We start from the raw sequence: 19510 nt of genomic DNA, 5'->3' as shown, positions 1-19510 counted from the left end.
TTAAAAATCCGTCTACCGAACAATTTTTATCGTCTATGGTTTTGTTCAAGAAATTTGCCGCCAACTATACACCTAGTCATTATTAGAACTATGTCCAACATGCCTGAGAAAAATACAACTAAATCAGAATCTTAATTTATAACAAACTTAAAAATATGTTTAAAACCTATCAATAAATATATTTTTGATAAAAATGTACTCAAGTTTTACAACTAAGCGTATTTAGTGGTCATTGTGCGTTATAAGTCCTTATACTGATTAAGCACATAATTGTAAGTCACTACGTAGTCAACAAACAGATTTGTACTCTCTTATTACATTCTAGTAGTTAGTAAATTAAAACGAATATAAAATAAGGCCACACCTCGCTCTCACGAGCTAATAATTATCCGGGAATGGTCACTTCCAAATTCATTTTGAACACAACATTCTCAAATGGACGTTTTTAGGAGTTAACGCACTACACACTTTAAAGTTTCACAATTTAAAACACAATATTCATTAATACAGGTAAGTCAACTTAAAGACGTTTTTGAATTTGTAGTATATCCAGTTCAAAAGTGGAATAAAATAGTTTGGGCCAACACATCACACTACTGCATCGGTCGCTTGTAAGTAACATCAGAAATGCAAGGCCATTTTGTTTTTATTAATTTATTATTAACGAGTACATTATTTTCATTTTTGTTTCTATTATAATATATATTTCAATGTAAATAAACTGGCTTGATAAAAGAAGTTCAGTTGATTTTCTTGCCAGTTTTTCTCAATTGAATCTATATACTGAATTGGACATAGGGAAAAAATATTAATACATAATATAAAAAAAATCCTGCATGAACATGATTTTTGATTCGATTTGGTTACTACTGTAATTTACTGGAGTATATGAAATTCACAATTAAAAGTTAGTAAGTTATAAAATAATAAAAACATTTGTGAAATATTGAAATATGAATTTTTCTTTGTTTTAATTTTGTTACCGATTAGTTATAATGCTTATTGTTTATCTTTATTTATTTATCCACTGACCGGACACACTACCAACGCAAAAACGTCTTTAAGTAAATTCACCTGTACATTAAGTTCTTTTTTTATTCGAGACGCTACGATTCACTGTCCTTGATACTGTCTTCTGTAGCTCTCCTGATATCTGAGAGTGGGTTGCCATGTACACGAAACCGGTATACGCAAGTGTACGTAGGGTTGCCATGATTGCTCTCGACTCTCAACTCCACGATATCGTACGCGACTGGATAGTCGACGCCTCCAATATTTGTGGTCTTAGGGTATTTTACAGGGAAGTACTGTATCGCTGTGCCATTTGCGTCGTACATGTAGTCCCCGAACAGATGAGGTTCTGGATCCATTTCGCCGTGCAAGCCCTGGAATTTGCGAAAAGATTTACAATAATATTATTTATAGTAAGTACTTTATATTTAACTTAATAAAGAACGTATATATTATTACCTAAGTTAAGTAAATACCAACAGTGGCTTTTCACACTGCCCTTAAACCGCTTTCTTTTTACCCAATGGTTAGTGGCTAGAGAATACTATATGGCATTGAGCTCGCCAATTGTTCATATATTTTAAATAGTGCCATAAAGAATAAATAAATAAATATCAAACCTGTACAATAGTGTAATTCAAGAGGAAGGTTTATAATACACGCGTGCATAGTGGCGGGTAGCTAGTAAGCTAATAAAACAACCATTTGAAATCTACACTATGAAAATATACACACTCAAGAGAACAGAATGTTCATATTGTTTTAGGACTTGGAAAAATATATAATTCCAACTCGGTTAGCTTATATCCTAAACACATACGACATTGAACAAATAAAATGGTCAATAATAAAGTAGCTGCCTATAAATATGAATTTCATGTCTAAACAGTTACTATAGTCGTATAGCTTAACCTAACTTTGTAACTAGTATCATATTTGGGGATTTTATATAGTTATTTTTATTCTGACATGGCAGTGAGATAGCTCGCAATGCCGACTCCTGCTAGCTGTCGTGTGGCATAGGTCCTTGGCCCGTTACCTTGTTTTCTATATCAGTTACGTAAAAAATATAAAGTAAAACCTACATCATTAAAAAACCAAACGCATGATTCGAAAAAGGAATTGTTACAAGTTACGATGTTGTACAGTACCGAGGTCATCTATATATGATACTTTGCATTCGAACGAATTCAATAGTTAATTGTAAAACTATAATGAAAGCTTAGTAATCAGGTTTCATATAAAAATAAATATTGAATTCTCTATTTTTGTTTATATTAAATTTAATACCAATCACAATCAAAATGGTGGCCAGAACAGCTCCGTTAAGTGGTCAGAATAAAAAACACTTTAAAGGTCTGAAAATCAAATTGCTTAAAGTACCATAACTGAGATCAAGAAGAGAAGTGAAAATGTTAACCAAATCACGCCAAAGGGTAAACCGCCGGGTCGTAAACCACCACTAACGGAACGCCAATTCAAACAACTGGAAACTATGGTTAATAACCCAAACCCTCCGACACAACAAGCGATGGCCGATATCTTGAAAGTGAAGAGACATGTTGTGAGGTATCAAATAGACAAAAAACTTAATAAAAAGTTGGCCCAAAAACCGAAAGTACAAGCATTGAGTCCGGGTTCGGTGAAAAAGAGATACTGCCGTTCTTGGCCTATGTATATGAAATTGAGATGTAATCGTTGGAAAAAGTTCATCACTACTGATGAAGCATGGTTTTACCTTGCTAACCGTAATCGTCGAAATTCCAGTACAAATCCAGAGGACAAACTCGCAAAGACCTAGACGTATACCAACAACAGTCACATCCTAAGGGTGTTATGGTATGGTTGGGCATTTCGGCAAATTGTACTTCTCTCAGATTTGTGACACCCGGTGCAAAGATCAATACAGACTACTACATAAAGTCTATATATTCGACATATTATGTGTCTTCCATCAACTAAAAGTCATATGTCAAAAAAGACCCAAAAGTTCCTTAAGACAAGCAGAATTTTTCATTCCATCTCATCAATGGCTACCAAACAGTCCTGATTGTGCTCCTATGGATTTTTGTTGGGGATATCTGAAGAGGCGAATGAACAAGCGAAAAGTGAAGACAATATTGTCGCTTAAAAAGACTTTACGGGAAGAGGTCAAGAAAATCCCACAAATAATGATCAACCGAGCTTTAAAGGCATGGCCAAGAAGATGCCGTATGATCTACTATAATAAAGGCTTTCATATTGAAAAACATAATTAAAATTTATTTTAAAGTAATAAAGTTATTTAACTTTGAATTCGTTCGAATGCAAAGTATCAATGCCTGTATATATGGCAAATATGACCGTTAATGGAGAAACAAATTGTATTAGAAACCCAAAGGTTAGCTGGAAGCAAGAGAGTATGATAGTTTTAAGCCGGAGTTTTGGTATATACCTTAATAAATGTACACTAATATTATAAAGAGGTAAAGTTTGTGTGAGTGTGAGTTTGGATATTCGGGGAATCTCCGGTACTAATGATCTAATATTGAGAATGCTTTTAGTACTCATTTATCAAGGAAGACTATATATAAGATCGTAACGTGATTTAACAGGAGCGTGTCTGGAAGGAAAAATTTTATAAAAACGTGGAAAATAAAACAATACTGTTTTAAACTTGACGCGGTCATTATTTATACGTATAATTAGTAAAAATCACGGGATCTTACTACGTTTTATATTTATTTGCTGATTTCCCGTGTAAGATCCCGTGATTCTTACTAATTATACGTATAAATAAAACAATCTTTTAAGTCTTTTTCTTTCAAGTCTTTTGTATACTCTTAATACTTAATAATACCATAGTCTAAATATTGCTTTTTGTATTTTTTTAAGTCGTAATAAAAAATAAGAATAAAAAACTGTTCTGCTCGTTAGCTAGTTTTAAATAAAATAATTGATATAGTGCTATACAAAACAGAAATCAACTCACGTATACAGAGAAGTTTTTAGGTGCAGACTCAATCTTCCCATCCATGGCCAGCAACCGAGACATGTGTTCCACTGAGAAGCCGGTTATTTCAATTACGGCGTACGTACGAACAACTGAAAATGAAATAAAAAAAAATATTAATACAAAAAACTTGACGTTGAGAAGCGGCTAAAATATCGTATATGAATAACTGAATTTATACGGGAATCGACTTTCACGCAGAAAACAATGTGTATTTAAATGTAGACAAAGAGAACGAGTAAGAAGCAGGAATGCGTTCTACAATCGTGACTGCATTAGCGCATTTTATGTCTATTTTACTAAAATTTTATATATAATTAAATTATATTGCAAAACGGAGGACATCTGATTATAGAGCAAAGACATAATTACAGAGTTACTGATAATTTACAAATCTTAAAATGTGGAAAATAAAATCTGTGTAAAAAAAAGTAAAAGAAAGTGGTACGACTTAGAACATATGCGCTATCACGCGTGACAGTGAAATAACAAAAAATAATAAAATGAATCGCACGCGATTTAACGCGCTAAATCGCGCACGATCCTGATCGCGCGTGAATGAATGTGTCGTCTAAAGGCAGCTGATAAATTATTTATGATTTGATATGTGTGGCCTAGTTTGACCAATTACCTAAGTATCCTGGGAAGCCCTGGAAGGCCCAGCACTCTGCTGGCATCGCGCCCGGCGACAGCGCGTATCGCGGCGACGTATACACCCACCACACCGGCAGTCCTAGGATCGAGTACTGTTTCGTTTTGATCTGGTACAGTTCCGTGCATTTCGTCGATATCACTTGACCACCTAATCGATTTAATTTAAACGTTAATGTCATATGTTTAAAAATAATTTTAAATTAAATTATACTAATATTATAACTGAAGTTTGTGATGATGGATGGATTTTTGTTACTCGATCACGATAAAACTATTGGTCGTATTTGAATGATATGGTACACACATAGATAATAAATTTAATTTACCGTTATCATGTGATACCCGTAATAGTATCATGGGTATCACATGATAACGGCGAAATAAATGATCATGCGTAGTCATTCCAGATGACTGAGATCTCATGCCTCTTATCCTGCAATTTCATTGCCTAATCTGCACCCTACAGTTGAAATACAGTTTACAAAGTAACAAGTTCGGCTACAAAAGAAGAGATCGAATTACCCACGCAGACTACTTTTTCCAGTTTACCTCTGAAATACATACATACATATAATGAAATGGTGTACGTTTACGTGTATACAATAATCACAAATGTATATGCGAAATTACTAATTGATTATTCAACTTTTTAATATCTTCCTATATTGACATAAAATTTAATTTACCTGCAGATTCCAAAGCATAATCTACTAAGCCTGTTTTATCTGCATCATATATATTGAGCATTCCGGCGACAATTTTCTTCACAGCCTCCACGTCGAACCCTGTCTCCACACGATGCACCTGCACTTCCCTCACATATTCCTTTAATTTTTCCACTATCAGCTCCATCTGATGTCGCTCGAATACCGCCAAGTAATCCTGGATGATACTACGAATCTTGTCTTCATCCATCTCTGGTTTCCAAGAGCTAATCAACCTCTCGTGTATCTCCTGACTCATCAATTGCATCTGCTCCTTCGTAATATAATGCTTATCAAAGTAATCTTTCAATTTAGCTCCGATTGACTCACTGTTATCAGCCAAGTTGAATATATTAATAAAATTCTGACGCAAGTATTTGATTGAGTACTGCTCGATTTGAGCTTCTAAGTTATCAAATTTGGATAATCTGTGGTCGAATAGTTTCAGTTTAGAATCCACGTTTACTGCCCAATCCTCAAGAGCTGCCATCCGCTTCGAAAGATCCACATCTTGTATTATTTGGGGTGACTTGTAAGTGTCAACGATGACTGGTTTTTCTTGAGGTAGAATATAATCCGAGTAGTGATAGCCTGTAAATAAAAATATTTATTTTATACGAGTCCTCTACATCTCTGTCCTTCCCACACAGTGCCTTTGATATTGAAAACAAAAAAATAATAATAAAAGAATTAATTTAAACGACAGGGAAGGACAGAGTGAAATGATAATGAAATAAGCTGGTTTCCACTCACCTAAAAGTGTAGCGTGTCACAGTACGTCCACTTTCTTATAGGTGATGTTTGTATCTCTATCCTTCCCCGGAATTTAATGCCAATAATTTTGTTACAGGGAAGAATTATGTGGGAATGGATGCGAGAGAAAGACATGTTGCATGGTAGAAAATATAATGAAATCAAAATAAAACAGCACTGCTGACAAACATATTACATTTCACATCTCTTACAGACGACGTTCTTTGTTCCACTGCCGTCTACATTGTTGCTTTAAATATAAAAAGGTAGAAGTCTGTAAGAGCTCTAATTTGAATAGAAATTAGGCCGGGTACATACATTTGTAATATTATTAATTGTTAATTGCACATGAATATTACTTAACATATTATATTATATTGAAAACATAAATTAGGTACATCGTTATAAACATCAAATCGTTGGGCCCGTTGTTATTACAAACATTTACTTAATTAAAATAATTACTCCTTAACCCTTACGCAAAATAAATTAGTTTAAATAGTACCCTACGTTACTAAAAGAAATAAGGGTTAACACATTTTTGGTTTGTGACAAATAGGTTTTTTATTACCTAACTTATTTTTTCATTTTTCTGACATATATTTGCTTAGTGCATAAATTAAAATTACCCAAACCATAGTATTAACTAAGAATATAATAAAACAGTCTAAATTAAAAATGTGATTAGAATCGAGCAGACTTTTAAAGCAATAATGTTATAATGAAAAAATAATATATATATGACTAGGTCTTTAAAAATATTTTGAACACAATTGTAAAATCTATATTGAATCAAAATCAAATAGTTTTTTAACAAAATATAATATTATTTATGGCACATTTACCACATTTCAAGGTACATAGTTGAGGGGGACTCCAGTATGATTAACAGTAAGAATTAAAGCATAGTCAAAGTACATATATTAATGGAATTAAATGGACCCTTATCCCTCCTAACGCACCGCATTTTGGAGGATGCTGGGAAAGTAATATAAAATGTGTCAAAAGCCATCTAAGTAAAGTCATTGGGCTACAAATTTTAACCTTTGAAGAACTTACGACTGTTCTTACACAAATAGAATCGCTATTAAACTCTCGCCCATTGACCGTCTTAAGTTCAGATCCGTCGGACCTGGAAGCATTGACACCTGCTCATTTTCTTAATACTATACCGCTAAAACACTTCCCAGCACATGACGTAAGTGACGCCATTCCTCATCTTTTGAAACGACACGAGCTTTTAGACCAACTCGTTCAATCATTTTGGAAGAGGTGGCATCGGGAATATTTGCATACGTTGCAATTGAGACGCAAATGGAACACGCCGGCCTTTCCTATCCAGGAAGGCACGATAGTAGTTGTTATGCAGGAGAATTTAACTCCATTACATTGGCCTCTTGGTCTTATAACACGAGTTTATAAGGGTAAGGATGGCATTATTCGCGTTGCCTCAGTCAAAACAAAGGCTGGTATTTTTCAAAGGCCAGTGGTAAAATTATGTCCATTGCCTTTGCAATAATATGTATTCTATAAGATAGGTAGTACGCATTTATAATAGGTTAATAAGTTAAGTTAAAATCCTTTGCATTTTTCTTATTTAGTAAATTCCGCATTTGATATTTTTTGTATTTTTTCTTTCTTGTTTTTTGTATTTGTCGCATTCGCAATAAGGTTCAATTGTGTAGTTCCTTTATTTTTTTTTTTTGTTAATTTTACTTTGACATTATGTCAAGGCGGGGGGCATGGTTACGCCAAACGCGATGCGTACCTGGTTTGTCTTGTGCATTGACACCCCTCCCGGCTAATTCAATAATCAGTGATGTCATAGCTTTCGCCGCGCGCGCACGTTGCACGCATATCGCACGCATGTCTTAATAATTGTAATCAACCTGAGTGAATTCCTGAGATTCCCGTAACCGTGTGGGCCCACTGAAGAACAAGCACATTGAAGTAGGGTAAGTCATTCATATACGACCAGCCAGTTTCCTATACAACAATATAGTCCATCGAAGAAGGCTAGATCATAGCCACCGCCGCACCAAGTAGAAAATATTGTCATTGATTAATTATTTACTTTTCTTTGTTTAAACAATTGAAAACTCGTGTATAATTTTTTTTATTTATACACGAGTTTTCAATTGAAAAACCTAATTATAAAGGTTTATTTAGATTTCTGTGTTACCAATTCGATTATAAAAAATTTCAACAATTAAAATGACAATATTTACACTTATTCTGAATAGTAATAATAATTCTAATAAATCTATACGGAATGAAAATAGTGATGAACATCATTATATAAATTATATATTATAATAAAATTATTCATGAACATATAATATTTAATTATAACCCCGTTACTTATATGTTACTTACATCATACATTACGAAAATCATTAAGGTTTTAATAATTAATTTGACATTTAATGTTAAATTTATTTTTAAATATTACATAGAGACCGAATCGTTTTTATAAGTAAAGGGATTATATATATTTAATAATACATAAGGATAAACCTATAACTAGACTTTATGTAGTGATTTTTGCAACGAATAAGGAAAATAGAAATTGTTTTAGTATGTATTTTAATACATCAATATAGCACTCTTATGAATAATACAACCTAAAATTAATAAATCACTTGTTATGTTATAGGAAAAATATTTACACACCAATGTGTAAAAGATTAAGTACCGATGTATTTTGTGTTACTAAAACTCTCACAAACAAGGAGGACTATGATGACCATATAATATTAATTATTTAAATACATTACTACAAATACATAATTCTATAGTAATAGTCCATTATATACATGTATAAAAACAGTTTAGAACAGTAGATTTCAATTATATCCATTCAATCAGAATCAGGAAACATATTACCTAAAACTTTTTTTTATATAATTGGGATGGCAAATATGCTGACGGTAAGTGGGAACCGTCGCCTATATACATGAACAGCACTACGGTTATATGTGACGCCCTCGATACAGCTTATGCGGTGGCATTCCGGACGAAGATGCTATATCTCCTTCACTATCTTATGAGCACCCTTTAACTGAAATACATTTTACAAAGCAAGCTGATCTTTAAATGAAGCAGATCTTTTACAAAGTACTTTTTATTTAAAAAAACATATTTATATGTGCCAGAACTTGTAAAAAGGATAGCTACTAATAATAGCTATAAATGATTGCTACTGTCGCTCGTTAATTTTGTGAGAGTCTTTAAAAATATGTTCGCATTTAGAAAATAACTACATAATTAAAATAATATAGATCCTACAATAAAATAATATATTCAACTCATAGTTTAAAATATTTTATAAATGGAACTATTATTTATTCAAATATAAATATTATTATTGAACAACCGACTCGTATATAAAAAAAATATGTAACAACCTTATTTAATTAAAAATACTGTCATAGGCATTGAATGATATGAATTAAATTTATCAAAAAATAATTATTACTTCTATAAAATATATATTTGTTCTTATTATAAATTTATCACTAAAAACCTCAACAGAGTGTATATTTTCATGTTTTCTAAATGCAAACATGTAAACATTTGTACTGAAACATAACAGGAGATGTATTATCAATCATCCCACTACGCCACGCCAAAAACGCCGCATTTCTTCATAGCAACTGTCTACTACGACTTTAGCATAATCCGATGCATCTGCCATTCTATTTTGAACAATATCCTTATATTCTTTATACGTTTTCGTCACCTCTGGCAAATTGTCTCGTATATCTGGCAGAGTTATATTTATATCTGGCAATGTCAGATTTGGAAAGACGTTCAGATTTGTGATGTTCGGCAGCGAGAAGGTCGGTAGATTCAAAGCAGAGAATTCGGACAAATCTAATTGGAAATCGGTCAAGTTTGGCATGACCAGATGATCCCAATTCTCATAGGTATAGTGTGCTGAAATTAATTGTTGACTTAACATATTTTCTTACATTAATAATAAATAATATTCATTCTGAACAATTCACACAGCGTCATCTAGTGCGAAACTAAGCAAAACTTGTGTTATTGGTACTAGACAATATATACATAGATACATTCCTTGTTGGAAATACATACATGATATAGATAACAAAACACCCAGACAGATACAAACAGTCATACTTCATGAAGACTAAGATATTATGGCTCTAATTACTATAATTACTTTATGTACCAATAACGGAGACAGATTACAATGCAAGCTGCTTGGCGGCTTAAATAGGTGAGACAGAAATACTCATGCAGACGAATTTTTAGTCCACCTTGATAATTTATATTAAAATAAATAGATTTTGATTGATGGCCTCGCTGGTCTAGTAAATTTTACTACCAACGACCGCGAGTTCAATTCCTCATATGCTACAAAAATTTGTATTCATGTATATGATTGATTATATGTTTTCTATGTATGTATTTACAAAAAAAAAATACTCTAAGTATTTCTATCAGTTGTATAGTACCCATAACACACGCTGTACTTAGCTTTCGACTTTGATAGGCGATGTGTTAAGTTTCCTGAGATATTATTATTATATTAGATATAAATGCTAATTTTATCTGTATACTTACAACCATATCCGATGAGTGGTAACAGCAAGAGTAGGAACCAGGGCCACCTACGTTGTTTGGCCACAGTTTTCGCTTGGTAGTTGTACGTGTACTTTTCACTCTGGCCGACATGGTTTGGCGTTATCTGGAGAAATAATATAGTAACAAAAAATGATTAATTGATTTGAATAAAATGTAATCTTTTATTTGTTAGAAATATAAGTTTATAAATATTTGGCCACAGTTTTCGCTTGGTAGTTGTACGACGTGTACTTTTCACTCTGGCCGACATGGTTTGGCGTTATCTGGAGAAATAATATAGTAACAAAAAATGATTAATTGATTTGAATAAAATGTAATCTTTTATTTGTTAGAAATATAAGTTTATAAATATAGTGTAGTTTCTTGAACTATGCTGTCATCAATATATATTATATTTATATTACCCAACCATATAATGCTATAGGCTATATACCATCACGATACGACTAATAAAGCTGTAATTAAAAAAGTTATAAATAAAAAAATAGTTAATAGAGTTGTGTCTGTTAGCTAGTTTGTGATAAAAGTGGTACATACAATAAATATTGTACTGTACATGTAATGTAATGTAATGTAATATGGACTGTATTATCCGCATTGAGCCTCTCATCTGGGCAGTTGTACTTGTAGATGCTAGACTACTAAAGCAACCATCTCATTCCACAAGCGCAGAAGGCTCTTGGTGTCTCATACTTCACAGACCGACTTCGCCGTTCCAAGGATTTGTGTGCGTTGTATGGCCACTGCTACACACTATAACTTCGGCTACAAAGCATTATATTGTACTATACAATAATATTACTTACAGTTTCAGTAACAGTGGTAACAGTGGTGGTAACTATTGTTTTGATCAAAGTATAAATCCAGTAAAACGGAGCTGCCGCTACAGAGGCCGCCTGTGACAAGATGCCAGCTAGAACAAGAAAGAGAATCATTTTAATAGGTAATATAATTACAATGACCTCTATAAAATTATATTACCTATGTATAAGTAAATAAAGTACAAAATGTATATACATGTACAAGTTCTATATTACCAATTAGTGTAATTCTAGTTTAACTACTTTTAGAAATCTATAGTAATATTATAAACAGAAAAAACTAGACAAACTATATTAGTTTGTCTAGTTTTTTTAGTATTCTAAAAAACTCTTCTATACATACTATAAAACTAAGTCCCCAACTGAACCTATCTGTATGTTTGCAGTAATCTCAAAAACTACTGAATGAACAAATTTTAAAGCTTTTCATTAATCAACGAGTGAAAACCGCAACAACTGATAAAGATTTATGTGTATAACTGATTACTATTTTATAAAAACTGATTGAAATACTAGTACAAAGTTGAGGTGGGTCGCTACTAAAATATAAAAATGGTGCACAAATATACTCTTCTAAATCTCCTTCTTTGTAGCCACTATAGAATTTTTTTTTAACATTCATTCTTTTGTACATAAATAGTAACACTTACTTATTTGTATTACTTATGGTTTTCAGGACTCCTGTTGCATACTCTAAAAATATTTGTCTGTCACCTTTATCTGTCATTAGTTTTGGGAAATTTTCTAATTTTATTTCAATATCTAGTAAATTTTCATAATGATATCTTTTTCTATTAAACATGGGGCATTCCGTTATGACATGTATCACAGACTGCGGTGTTTCATCGTCACACGGACAGTGATCGGAGTCTATTATTTTAAATCTGTGCAGGTACGACCTATTTCCTCCGTGACCAGTTAATAAATGCGTAATTGTGTTGTCGAACTTTATTGTATTTATAATTTTATGAGCGCCACTATATACATTATTAGTGAGTAATTTAGACTATATTTTATTTTCATAAGAATAGATATTCTTAATCGACTTTGGGTCGTTAGTAATAAAATAGGTAAATGTGTATGAATATGTATGTCTAAAAATATACTATACTAGCTTTTACCCGCGGTTTCGCTCGCGTTAATTTATCCCCTTAGGGGTGGAATATATCAAAATCCTTTCTTAGGGGATGCCTACATCATAGTAGCTTTATGCTTGCAAAATCTCAGCCCGATTGGTTTAAAATTGACAAAGTTTCATACAAACTTTCATCCCCTATTTTATCCCCTTGGGGGTAGAATTAATCAAAATCCTTTCTTAGCGGATGCCTACGTCATAACATCTACCTGCATGCCAAATTTCAGACCGATCCGTCCAGTGGTTTGGGCTGTGCATTGATAGATCACTACGTCAGTCACCTTTGAGTTATATATATTTAGATTTTCGTAAAACAAGTCTACCTATGTAGTACTTTTAGAGACGAAATAATTAAATACCTTTAGCCGGCCTCCTATCGGTGTACGGATACCGGTGCGACGGACCGACGATCTTATTGTACGTGCTGGTGACAGTGGTCGTGATTGTCGTGATGATGGCGAGGAAAAACCTAGTGATCCACCACCGCTGCTCGGCCGGAGAGTACCCACCGTTGCCGCGGTAATATGCACCTTCATCGTCTGAACTGTCCACTGTCTGTGAATTGAAACCAATCTTATTAATATTATAAACGCGAAAGTTTATGTGTATAGATGGATGTTTGTTACTGTTTCTCGCAAAAAGTATTGAAAGGATTTTGATGAAACTTTACAGAAATGTAGTTTATATATCAGAACAACATTTAGGCTATAAATTTCACGCGGGTGAACCAGCGGGCACAGCGAGTTAATCTATACATGAAGCTAAAACTTTGTACCCCTTTTTACGAAAATTGTGCGGACGGAGGGTGAAATTTCACACACTTGTAGTTATACAGAGGACTGCAGAGTACTAATGTCGTTTTAAAATTATGCATAAAATATATTAAATCAATAAAAAAAAACATTACACACACTACTATGTATTTGTGTATGACACACACATGCATATATACTCTTTTGTTTTTTTGTTAAAGTCTGCGGTCAAATTGAGAATAGATTAATATTGTTTGTATTTAATATTATTTGTCTAGAGTATTACGTAATATTATAGTAAAATTAATTATATTAATAATATAATTAGTAAATTAATTATAGTCAAATTTCTACCATTGTGCAATCACTGTGTGTAAATATACTAACCACTATTTTTTTAATGTCTTGGGGTGTAATGATGTCTTTCCATGAATTTTATCTAACTCCATGCTATTTACTTTTTTTCAAAATAATTCATATTGTTATAATCTATTCTATATGTTGCATTATTTTGACAGAAAACATACTTTCAATGCACGCAAAAAAATAGCATTCTTTAATACAAACGTGTATGGCAATAGTTTCATATTTATGGATTTTCATTTAATGTTAGGCATAAGTTAACAATGTAAACAAACTGACTTTAAAAAAATATATTGAATTGCGTTTCTTGCCGGTTCTCACTGTAACTAAACTGTATATTGGACGGTAGGGAAAAAATATATTAATACAAAAACTTGACTTTCATAGGTGGCTAAAATATCCTACATGAATAAATGAATTTGGATTTGATTTGATTAAATTTTCCCTTCATACATACATATTGCTAGTTTAATTAAAATATTTACTCACCGTATACCGTTTCCTGAGCGTGCTGGTCTTCCATATAGCGGTGCCAGTCAGCCGATCCATCTCGTCCACGGACGTGTTGGGCCCCTGCGTACGGAACTGCGACAGTGACCGCCGAGACATGTTCGGGACGGCCACTTGACCGGGTGCGAGTTCCACGCGGTCTTTTGACAACGGCGAATACGTGTAGTCCGTTTTGGGGTATTTGCTGGAAAAATACAAAAAAACATTAAATGCTTTTCACGTAATTCATTATACAAGACAGATTCATGAGATTCTGTTATGATGACGTCTGCATTGGTGCCTCGGTCTCAACTATTTCTATGCAAGTAGTCTCGCAAACAAAAATGTTCAAGGGTCATGTCAATTTAATCCACTGAAATGGAAACGCAAATATAACATATTTTATGATACTTGTAATGCTGATCATATTTAAATGATATATAACATTTATGGCTTTCCATCAGACAGGCAGTCAGCATGTTTGCCATTTTCGAGCTGGTATCATGTCAATTTGAAAATAAATAAGTACAAAAGTATGAAAGATATGGTTAATTATTTTGTCACGTACGTATGTCAAAGGGTCGTTATGAGAGTGACAAGAGGTATACAAGTATAAGGATTAGGCAGTCAGTTCTTTCCGTATATATTGTTAGGAATATGGCGTATATATTTGTATTCTTAAAATGTGAAATTTTGTTATTTCAAGTTTAATACATGTCACAGTAAAGGCACACATGTACTATTGGTATTTATGGAATACACAATATATATTTATAGAAAACAATTGATAATTTAAATATCCTTGACTACGAGGAAACACAAACAGGTACTTCATATTAAGTTTAATCAGAAGAGTATAGAATATTATATTTATTTATTCAAATAAAGTGAAGTTTCAACACAAATTTTTCCAATTTACCATTCATTAGAAATTTAATTTTAGCAAAGAACAATAACCAACAAACGTACCTATTATAGAGTAGAATTTGTCAATTTTAAGTTAATACGAACTACCAAATAGTACAAATTCATTATAATTAAAATAACTTTTAAACTTAATTTAGAGAGATTACCTGATTTTTAGATAGAACAGGTGGTGCCTTATACACAGCAAAAAGAAAAACGAATCATTTGAATTATGTCAGTAATCTATCATTTGGCACTAAGCTAATAACAAGTATGATTCACTTTATTGACGGATTACTTCTCAGTCTCTAATAGCTTTCCTTTAGAAGCCTCTACTGAATACAAAACCGTGACGTATCAATATATATATAATAACTTAAAATTAGTTTTAATACGAACTCTAAATTATTATATATATTGATTTAATACGAATACTAGTTTTAATACTATACAAACATTTCTAAAAATAAATATACAAAATAATGAGAAATTTACAAATATATTAAAATTAGGTATATTTTCAATAGGTGTTATATAATTAACTGTTACGAATATTATCAAATACCTCGTAATAGTATCACATCTGTGCTCTTCATACTTGAACGACCACATAACTGGAGCAGAATACAACAGTCGTCCCACAACACACCTTACATACTAACATTGACACGGAAATTTCAATATATGTGTATATTAATTGCAGCTATATCTATATATAATTAATGAGTCACTGAAACACTAAAACTACTGTATCTCGAAAAGGAAAAACTTGGTCAAACTTTAATAATTGATTGGGAGGCATGCTGTTCTATATATTTGTTATTATTATGTGATATACACATTGTATTTTAAACCTCGACACAAAAAGAGAGCTGTTATAAATTTGGCGGATATGTGTGTCTGTCTGTGGCATCGTAACTCCTAAAAGAATGAATGAATTATGATGCAGTTGATTTTTAGTACAAGTGGTTCTAAGGTACAATTTATCAGAGATTTTGATTTGAAGGTTATTTTTAGGGTTATTATTGTAATATAGGTCAAAGTTTTTTTTTCATATAAGATATTTTATATGACTATTAATTTTATATTATTATTTTTCAACCCTACTGCCCCGAGTTTAATATTATCTAATTAATTTATGAAAAATTCATACTTCATAGATAGAATAAAACGAGTTAAACAAACCGATCATTTGGATAAAGCACAGACTCATTTCAACATACTAACTACATGCCATGAAACACAGAAATTTAATTATTTATGTTTTTTAAATAAAATATATTTCAATATCCAGTAATGATATTAATTATATTATAAGGATCACTATAATTAATATTATTAATGTATTGTGTGTGCTATAAAAATTATTTATAAATCTGTTCAAGCAAACAAATTTAACATACCAAAAATACAATTCAATTTATAAACTTCTTAGTCCGTACAACATTTTGATAAGATAATTCATTTATTCACTCAAATAAAAACAATACTAACATCATTTTAATCAAAAACCAAGTCGCGAGTTACCTATATATAAATACACAGTATAAATAAACACAGTCGTTCAAATGTTCTTAGCAAAACCACTATAATTCCACACAGATATTAATCTCATAATTATCAGAAATCATACAATAATGTACTATTATTATTGCAAGTGTTCTGCTAGAATGTTTCACACATTTTACTGAACGTTAGCGCTTCAGTATGACATTTGCATGCAACGTTAGTACAAATATAGCACAACACATTATTGCCATGCCCTGAGCCCTGGTACTGTCTTGCGCTTTTACTATTTCGGTTACAGCTTTTCAACAGAATATGTATATCACACATGGCAATGCATGTATGTACGACATAAAGGAGCTTTCAAGAGGATTATTGATAAATAAATATTAATTTTTAACTAATTTATATTTTCTAGGCCTAATGAGGTAAAACATAATGGGACATTATTTTTCAAAATCTCATGTAGAGCTATATTTATCGCAAAATAAATTTGATTATAATTATGCTTAGGTATACTAATATTATAAAGAGAGAGAGAGCAATTATTTTGTTAGTAGTTAGTGGTTAATAAGTTAGTGGATTGAGTTTTCATAACATTGTGGGTTCGTATATATTAACACAATATATTAGCTTATATCACTCTGCAATAACATATGTTTCAAATAGTGAAACAATGAGTAGAACTATATTATTAGTAATTAGTACCCATTTCTGACATCAGATCGACCTCCACGCGTCCCCCTGAAAACTATTGTGGCAAATTATTCATAATAGACTAACTGATCTGACTTAATTTTCATTGTACCTACATTGATGCCCTGCCAGCGTATATAGTTAGCGCAGGTAGGTGCATTCCATTATCACCCATTAAAAACAAATAACTGAAGGAATTCCTCACAACGGTGCAGTGTTATCGGAGTTTAGTTTTTTAAATATAAAATCCTTCTCTTTCTTTGAAATTTTAGCATAATGTAAATCGTTTTTAATGTAAATCACTTCCTTGAATACCTTATATACCTATTCAATTTTGAACATACCTTAATGTCAATACATTTTCAGTCGTTTCTACATCTACACAAGTCACTATCTTAGCCATTCGTAGTTAGTTATAAAACATTCGTCACAAATTAATAAAAAATTCACAAATCACATTAAAATTATCACAATGTCATTTAGTTATCCAAGCCAGCTGGTTAACTAGTCATTTTAACGAAAGTTCGGTATTACTTGATACGTTATTTTAAATTACCTTCGACAAAAAAAAAAAAATAATGGACAATTTGGCGGGAAGCCACGAATTATGATGTACAGTTTATGTTTGTAGTTTCATTTGTAAAAGAATAAAATATAAAAGAAGGTACATTAATGGTAGATATATACCAAGACAAACTCACAAATATATGTATATGTATGTATATATTATACTACTTAGAACTTAGAATGATACATAGTTTGTATTGGTCTGAGAGTCTTATATGTATTTGTGTAGGTAAATATTTATATATGTATGTATATATGTGTGGTTGCGGACTCATAACACAAGCTCTGCTTAGCGTGGTACAGGATGTTGCTGAGTGAATTGTCCAGGGTTATTATATTATCAATTTTGTTCAATCATAGGAAATCTTCAGTCTCATGGACACTATTTATATATATATTTTTTATTATTTATACCTAATAATTTGGTTTAATATATAGGTATGTGATTCCTTAATATTATAGGTATTATATTAATTATACAGTATAAAAACGGATACATCTGACAGACAAACAAATGACCTATAAATTTCCATTTTATGCGTGGAGGTTACAAAATTAAAACTATTTGTACTCCACACTATAATGCAAAAATTATACCTGATACATGACATAAACAGTTTAGGGAAGCTTATGAAATATATAACAGAAGGAATCGAATTAATCTATTAATGTATGAACACGGAACACTTAATGTTTGTTCAACACGCAAACGCTCTTTACTGTATTTGTCCAACTACTAAATATTCGATAAAGCACATCTCCAATATTTATGACCATCTTATAAAACATACCATCATGGCATTTAAAAAAAAATCAAATTAATATGAATTATTAAATGTATTGCTAAGTACAAAAGTTGAGAACAGGACAGAACGTACCAATTTATCTATATTTTTATATCAACTTGAAGATTAACGGTGGGTTCCGTATGACGAAAAAAAAAAGAAAATATAGCACGCAAAAATGACTTTGTATGAGTTTGTAAGGGTAAAAATAAACATATTTCCCACACGAACTGTAGTTGTCAATTTAAACATTTTATAGAAGAATATAATGAAAGGGGTGGTTGGAGCGGGATAAAACAGGCTAGAATAAAATAGTTGAGCATGCACAAGAAGAGAAGGAGGTAATAGGTTTCAAAATTTCCAAATGTTAGTCCGAAAAAAAAAACATTTTGTAGAAGACTTGTAAAAATATGAAATGCAAATTAAAAATAACTTACTTCCAATATTCTCCAGCCATCTTGTAAAGTCTTGAAGGCAGATGCTCAGGGGTGGGGTCCCTCTCCAGCAAGGTGCTGGTGTCGGCTAGCGCCTGCTCCGCGAAAGAGACTTCCGTTGAATTGCTGCTGTAAGCCGGACTGCCGATTCGGAAGGACCTGCGACAAACAACTTTTTTACTATGAAGAAGTCAAGGGAAATATAACGATTCAGTCATGACAAGTGTCCATTGCAGTTAGTGTTGACAATTTTAGCATATACTAATATTATAAATGCGAAAGTGTCCGTCTGTCCATCAATGACCTTTTCAGGAATAGGAAAAACATA

The 19510-nt window shown here is 32.0% G+C and overlaps 1 protein-coding gene across 1 annotated transcript in view; it reads right to left on the bottom strand.

Annotated features, from left to right (window-relative positions):
• The window catches only part of LOC131847533 (klaroid protein-like), a 36161-nt gene continuing 16651 nt past the window's right edge, over nt 1–19510 (bottom strand). Inside the window, exons 4-12 of the mRNA XM_059197112.1 lie at nt 19186–19341; nt 14289–14493; nt 13044–13239; nt 11535–11641; nt 10708–10831; nt 5344–5952; nt 4635–4805; nt 3983–4095; nt 1–1385 (exon numbers count right to left, since the gene is read on the bottom strand). Coding sequence (XP_059053095.1) covers nt 1107–1385; nt 3983–4095; nt 4635–4805; nt 5344–5952; nt 10708–10831; nt 11535–11641; nt 13044–13239; nt 14289–14493; nt 19186–19341 — 1960 coding nt within the window. The 3' untranslated portion in view covers nt 1–1106. The remainder of the gene's footprint in view (nt 1386–3982; nt 4096–4634; nt 4806–5343; nt 5953–10707; nt 10832–11534; nt 11642–13043; nt 13240–14288; nt 14494–19185; nt 19342–19510) is intronic.

The sequence above is a fragment of the Achroia grisella genome, unplaced genomic scaffold, assembly GCF_030625045.1.
Source record: "Achroia grisella isolate CSIRO2021 unplaced genomic scaffold, CSIRO_AGI_Agris_v1 utg537, whole genome shotgun sequence".
Lineage (NCBI taxonomy): Eukaryota > Metazoa > Arthropoda > Insecta > Lepidoptera > Pyralidae > Achroia > Achroia grisella.
Note: the sequence above shows the minus strand (reverse complement) of the source record. Positions and strands in the feature narration are given on the sequence as shown.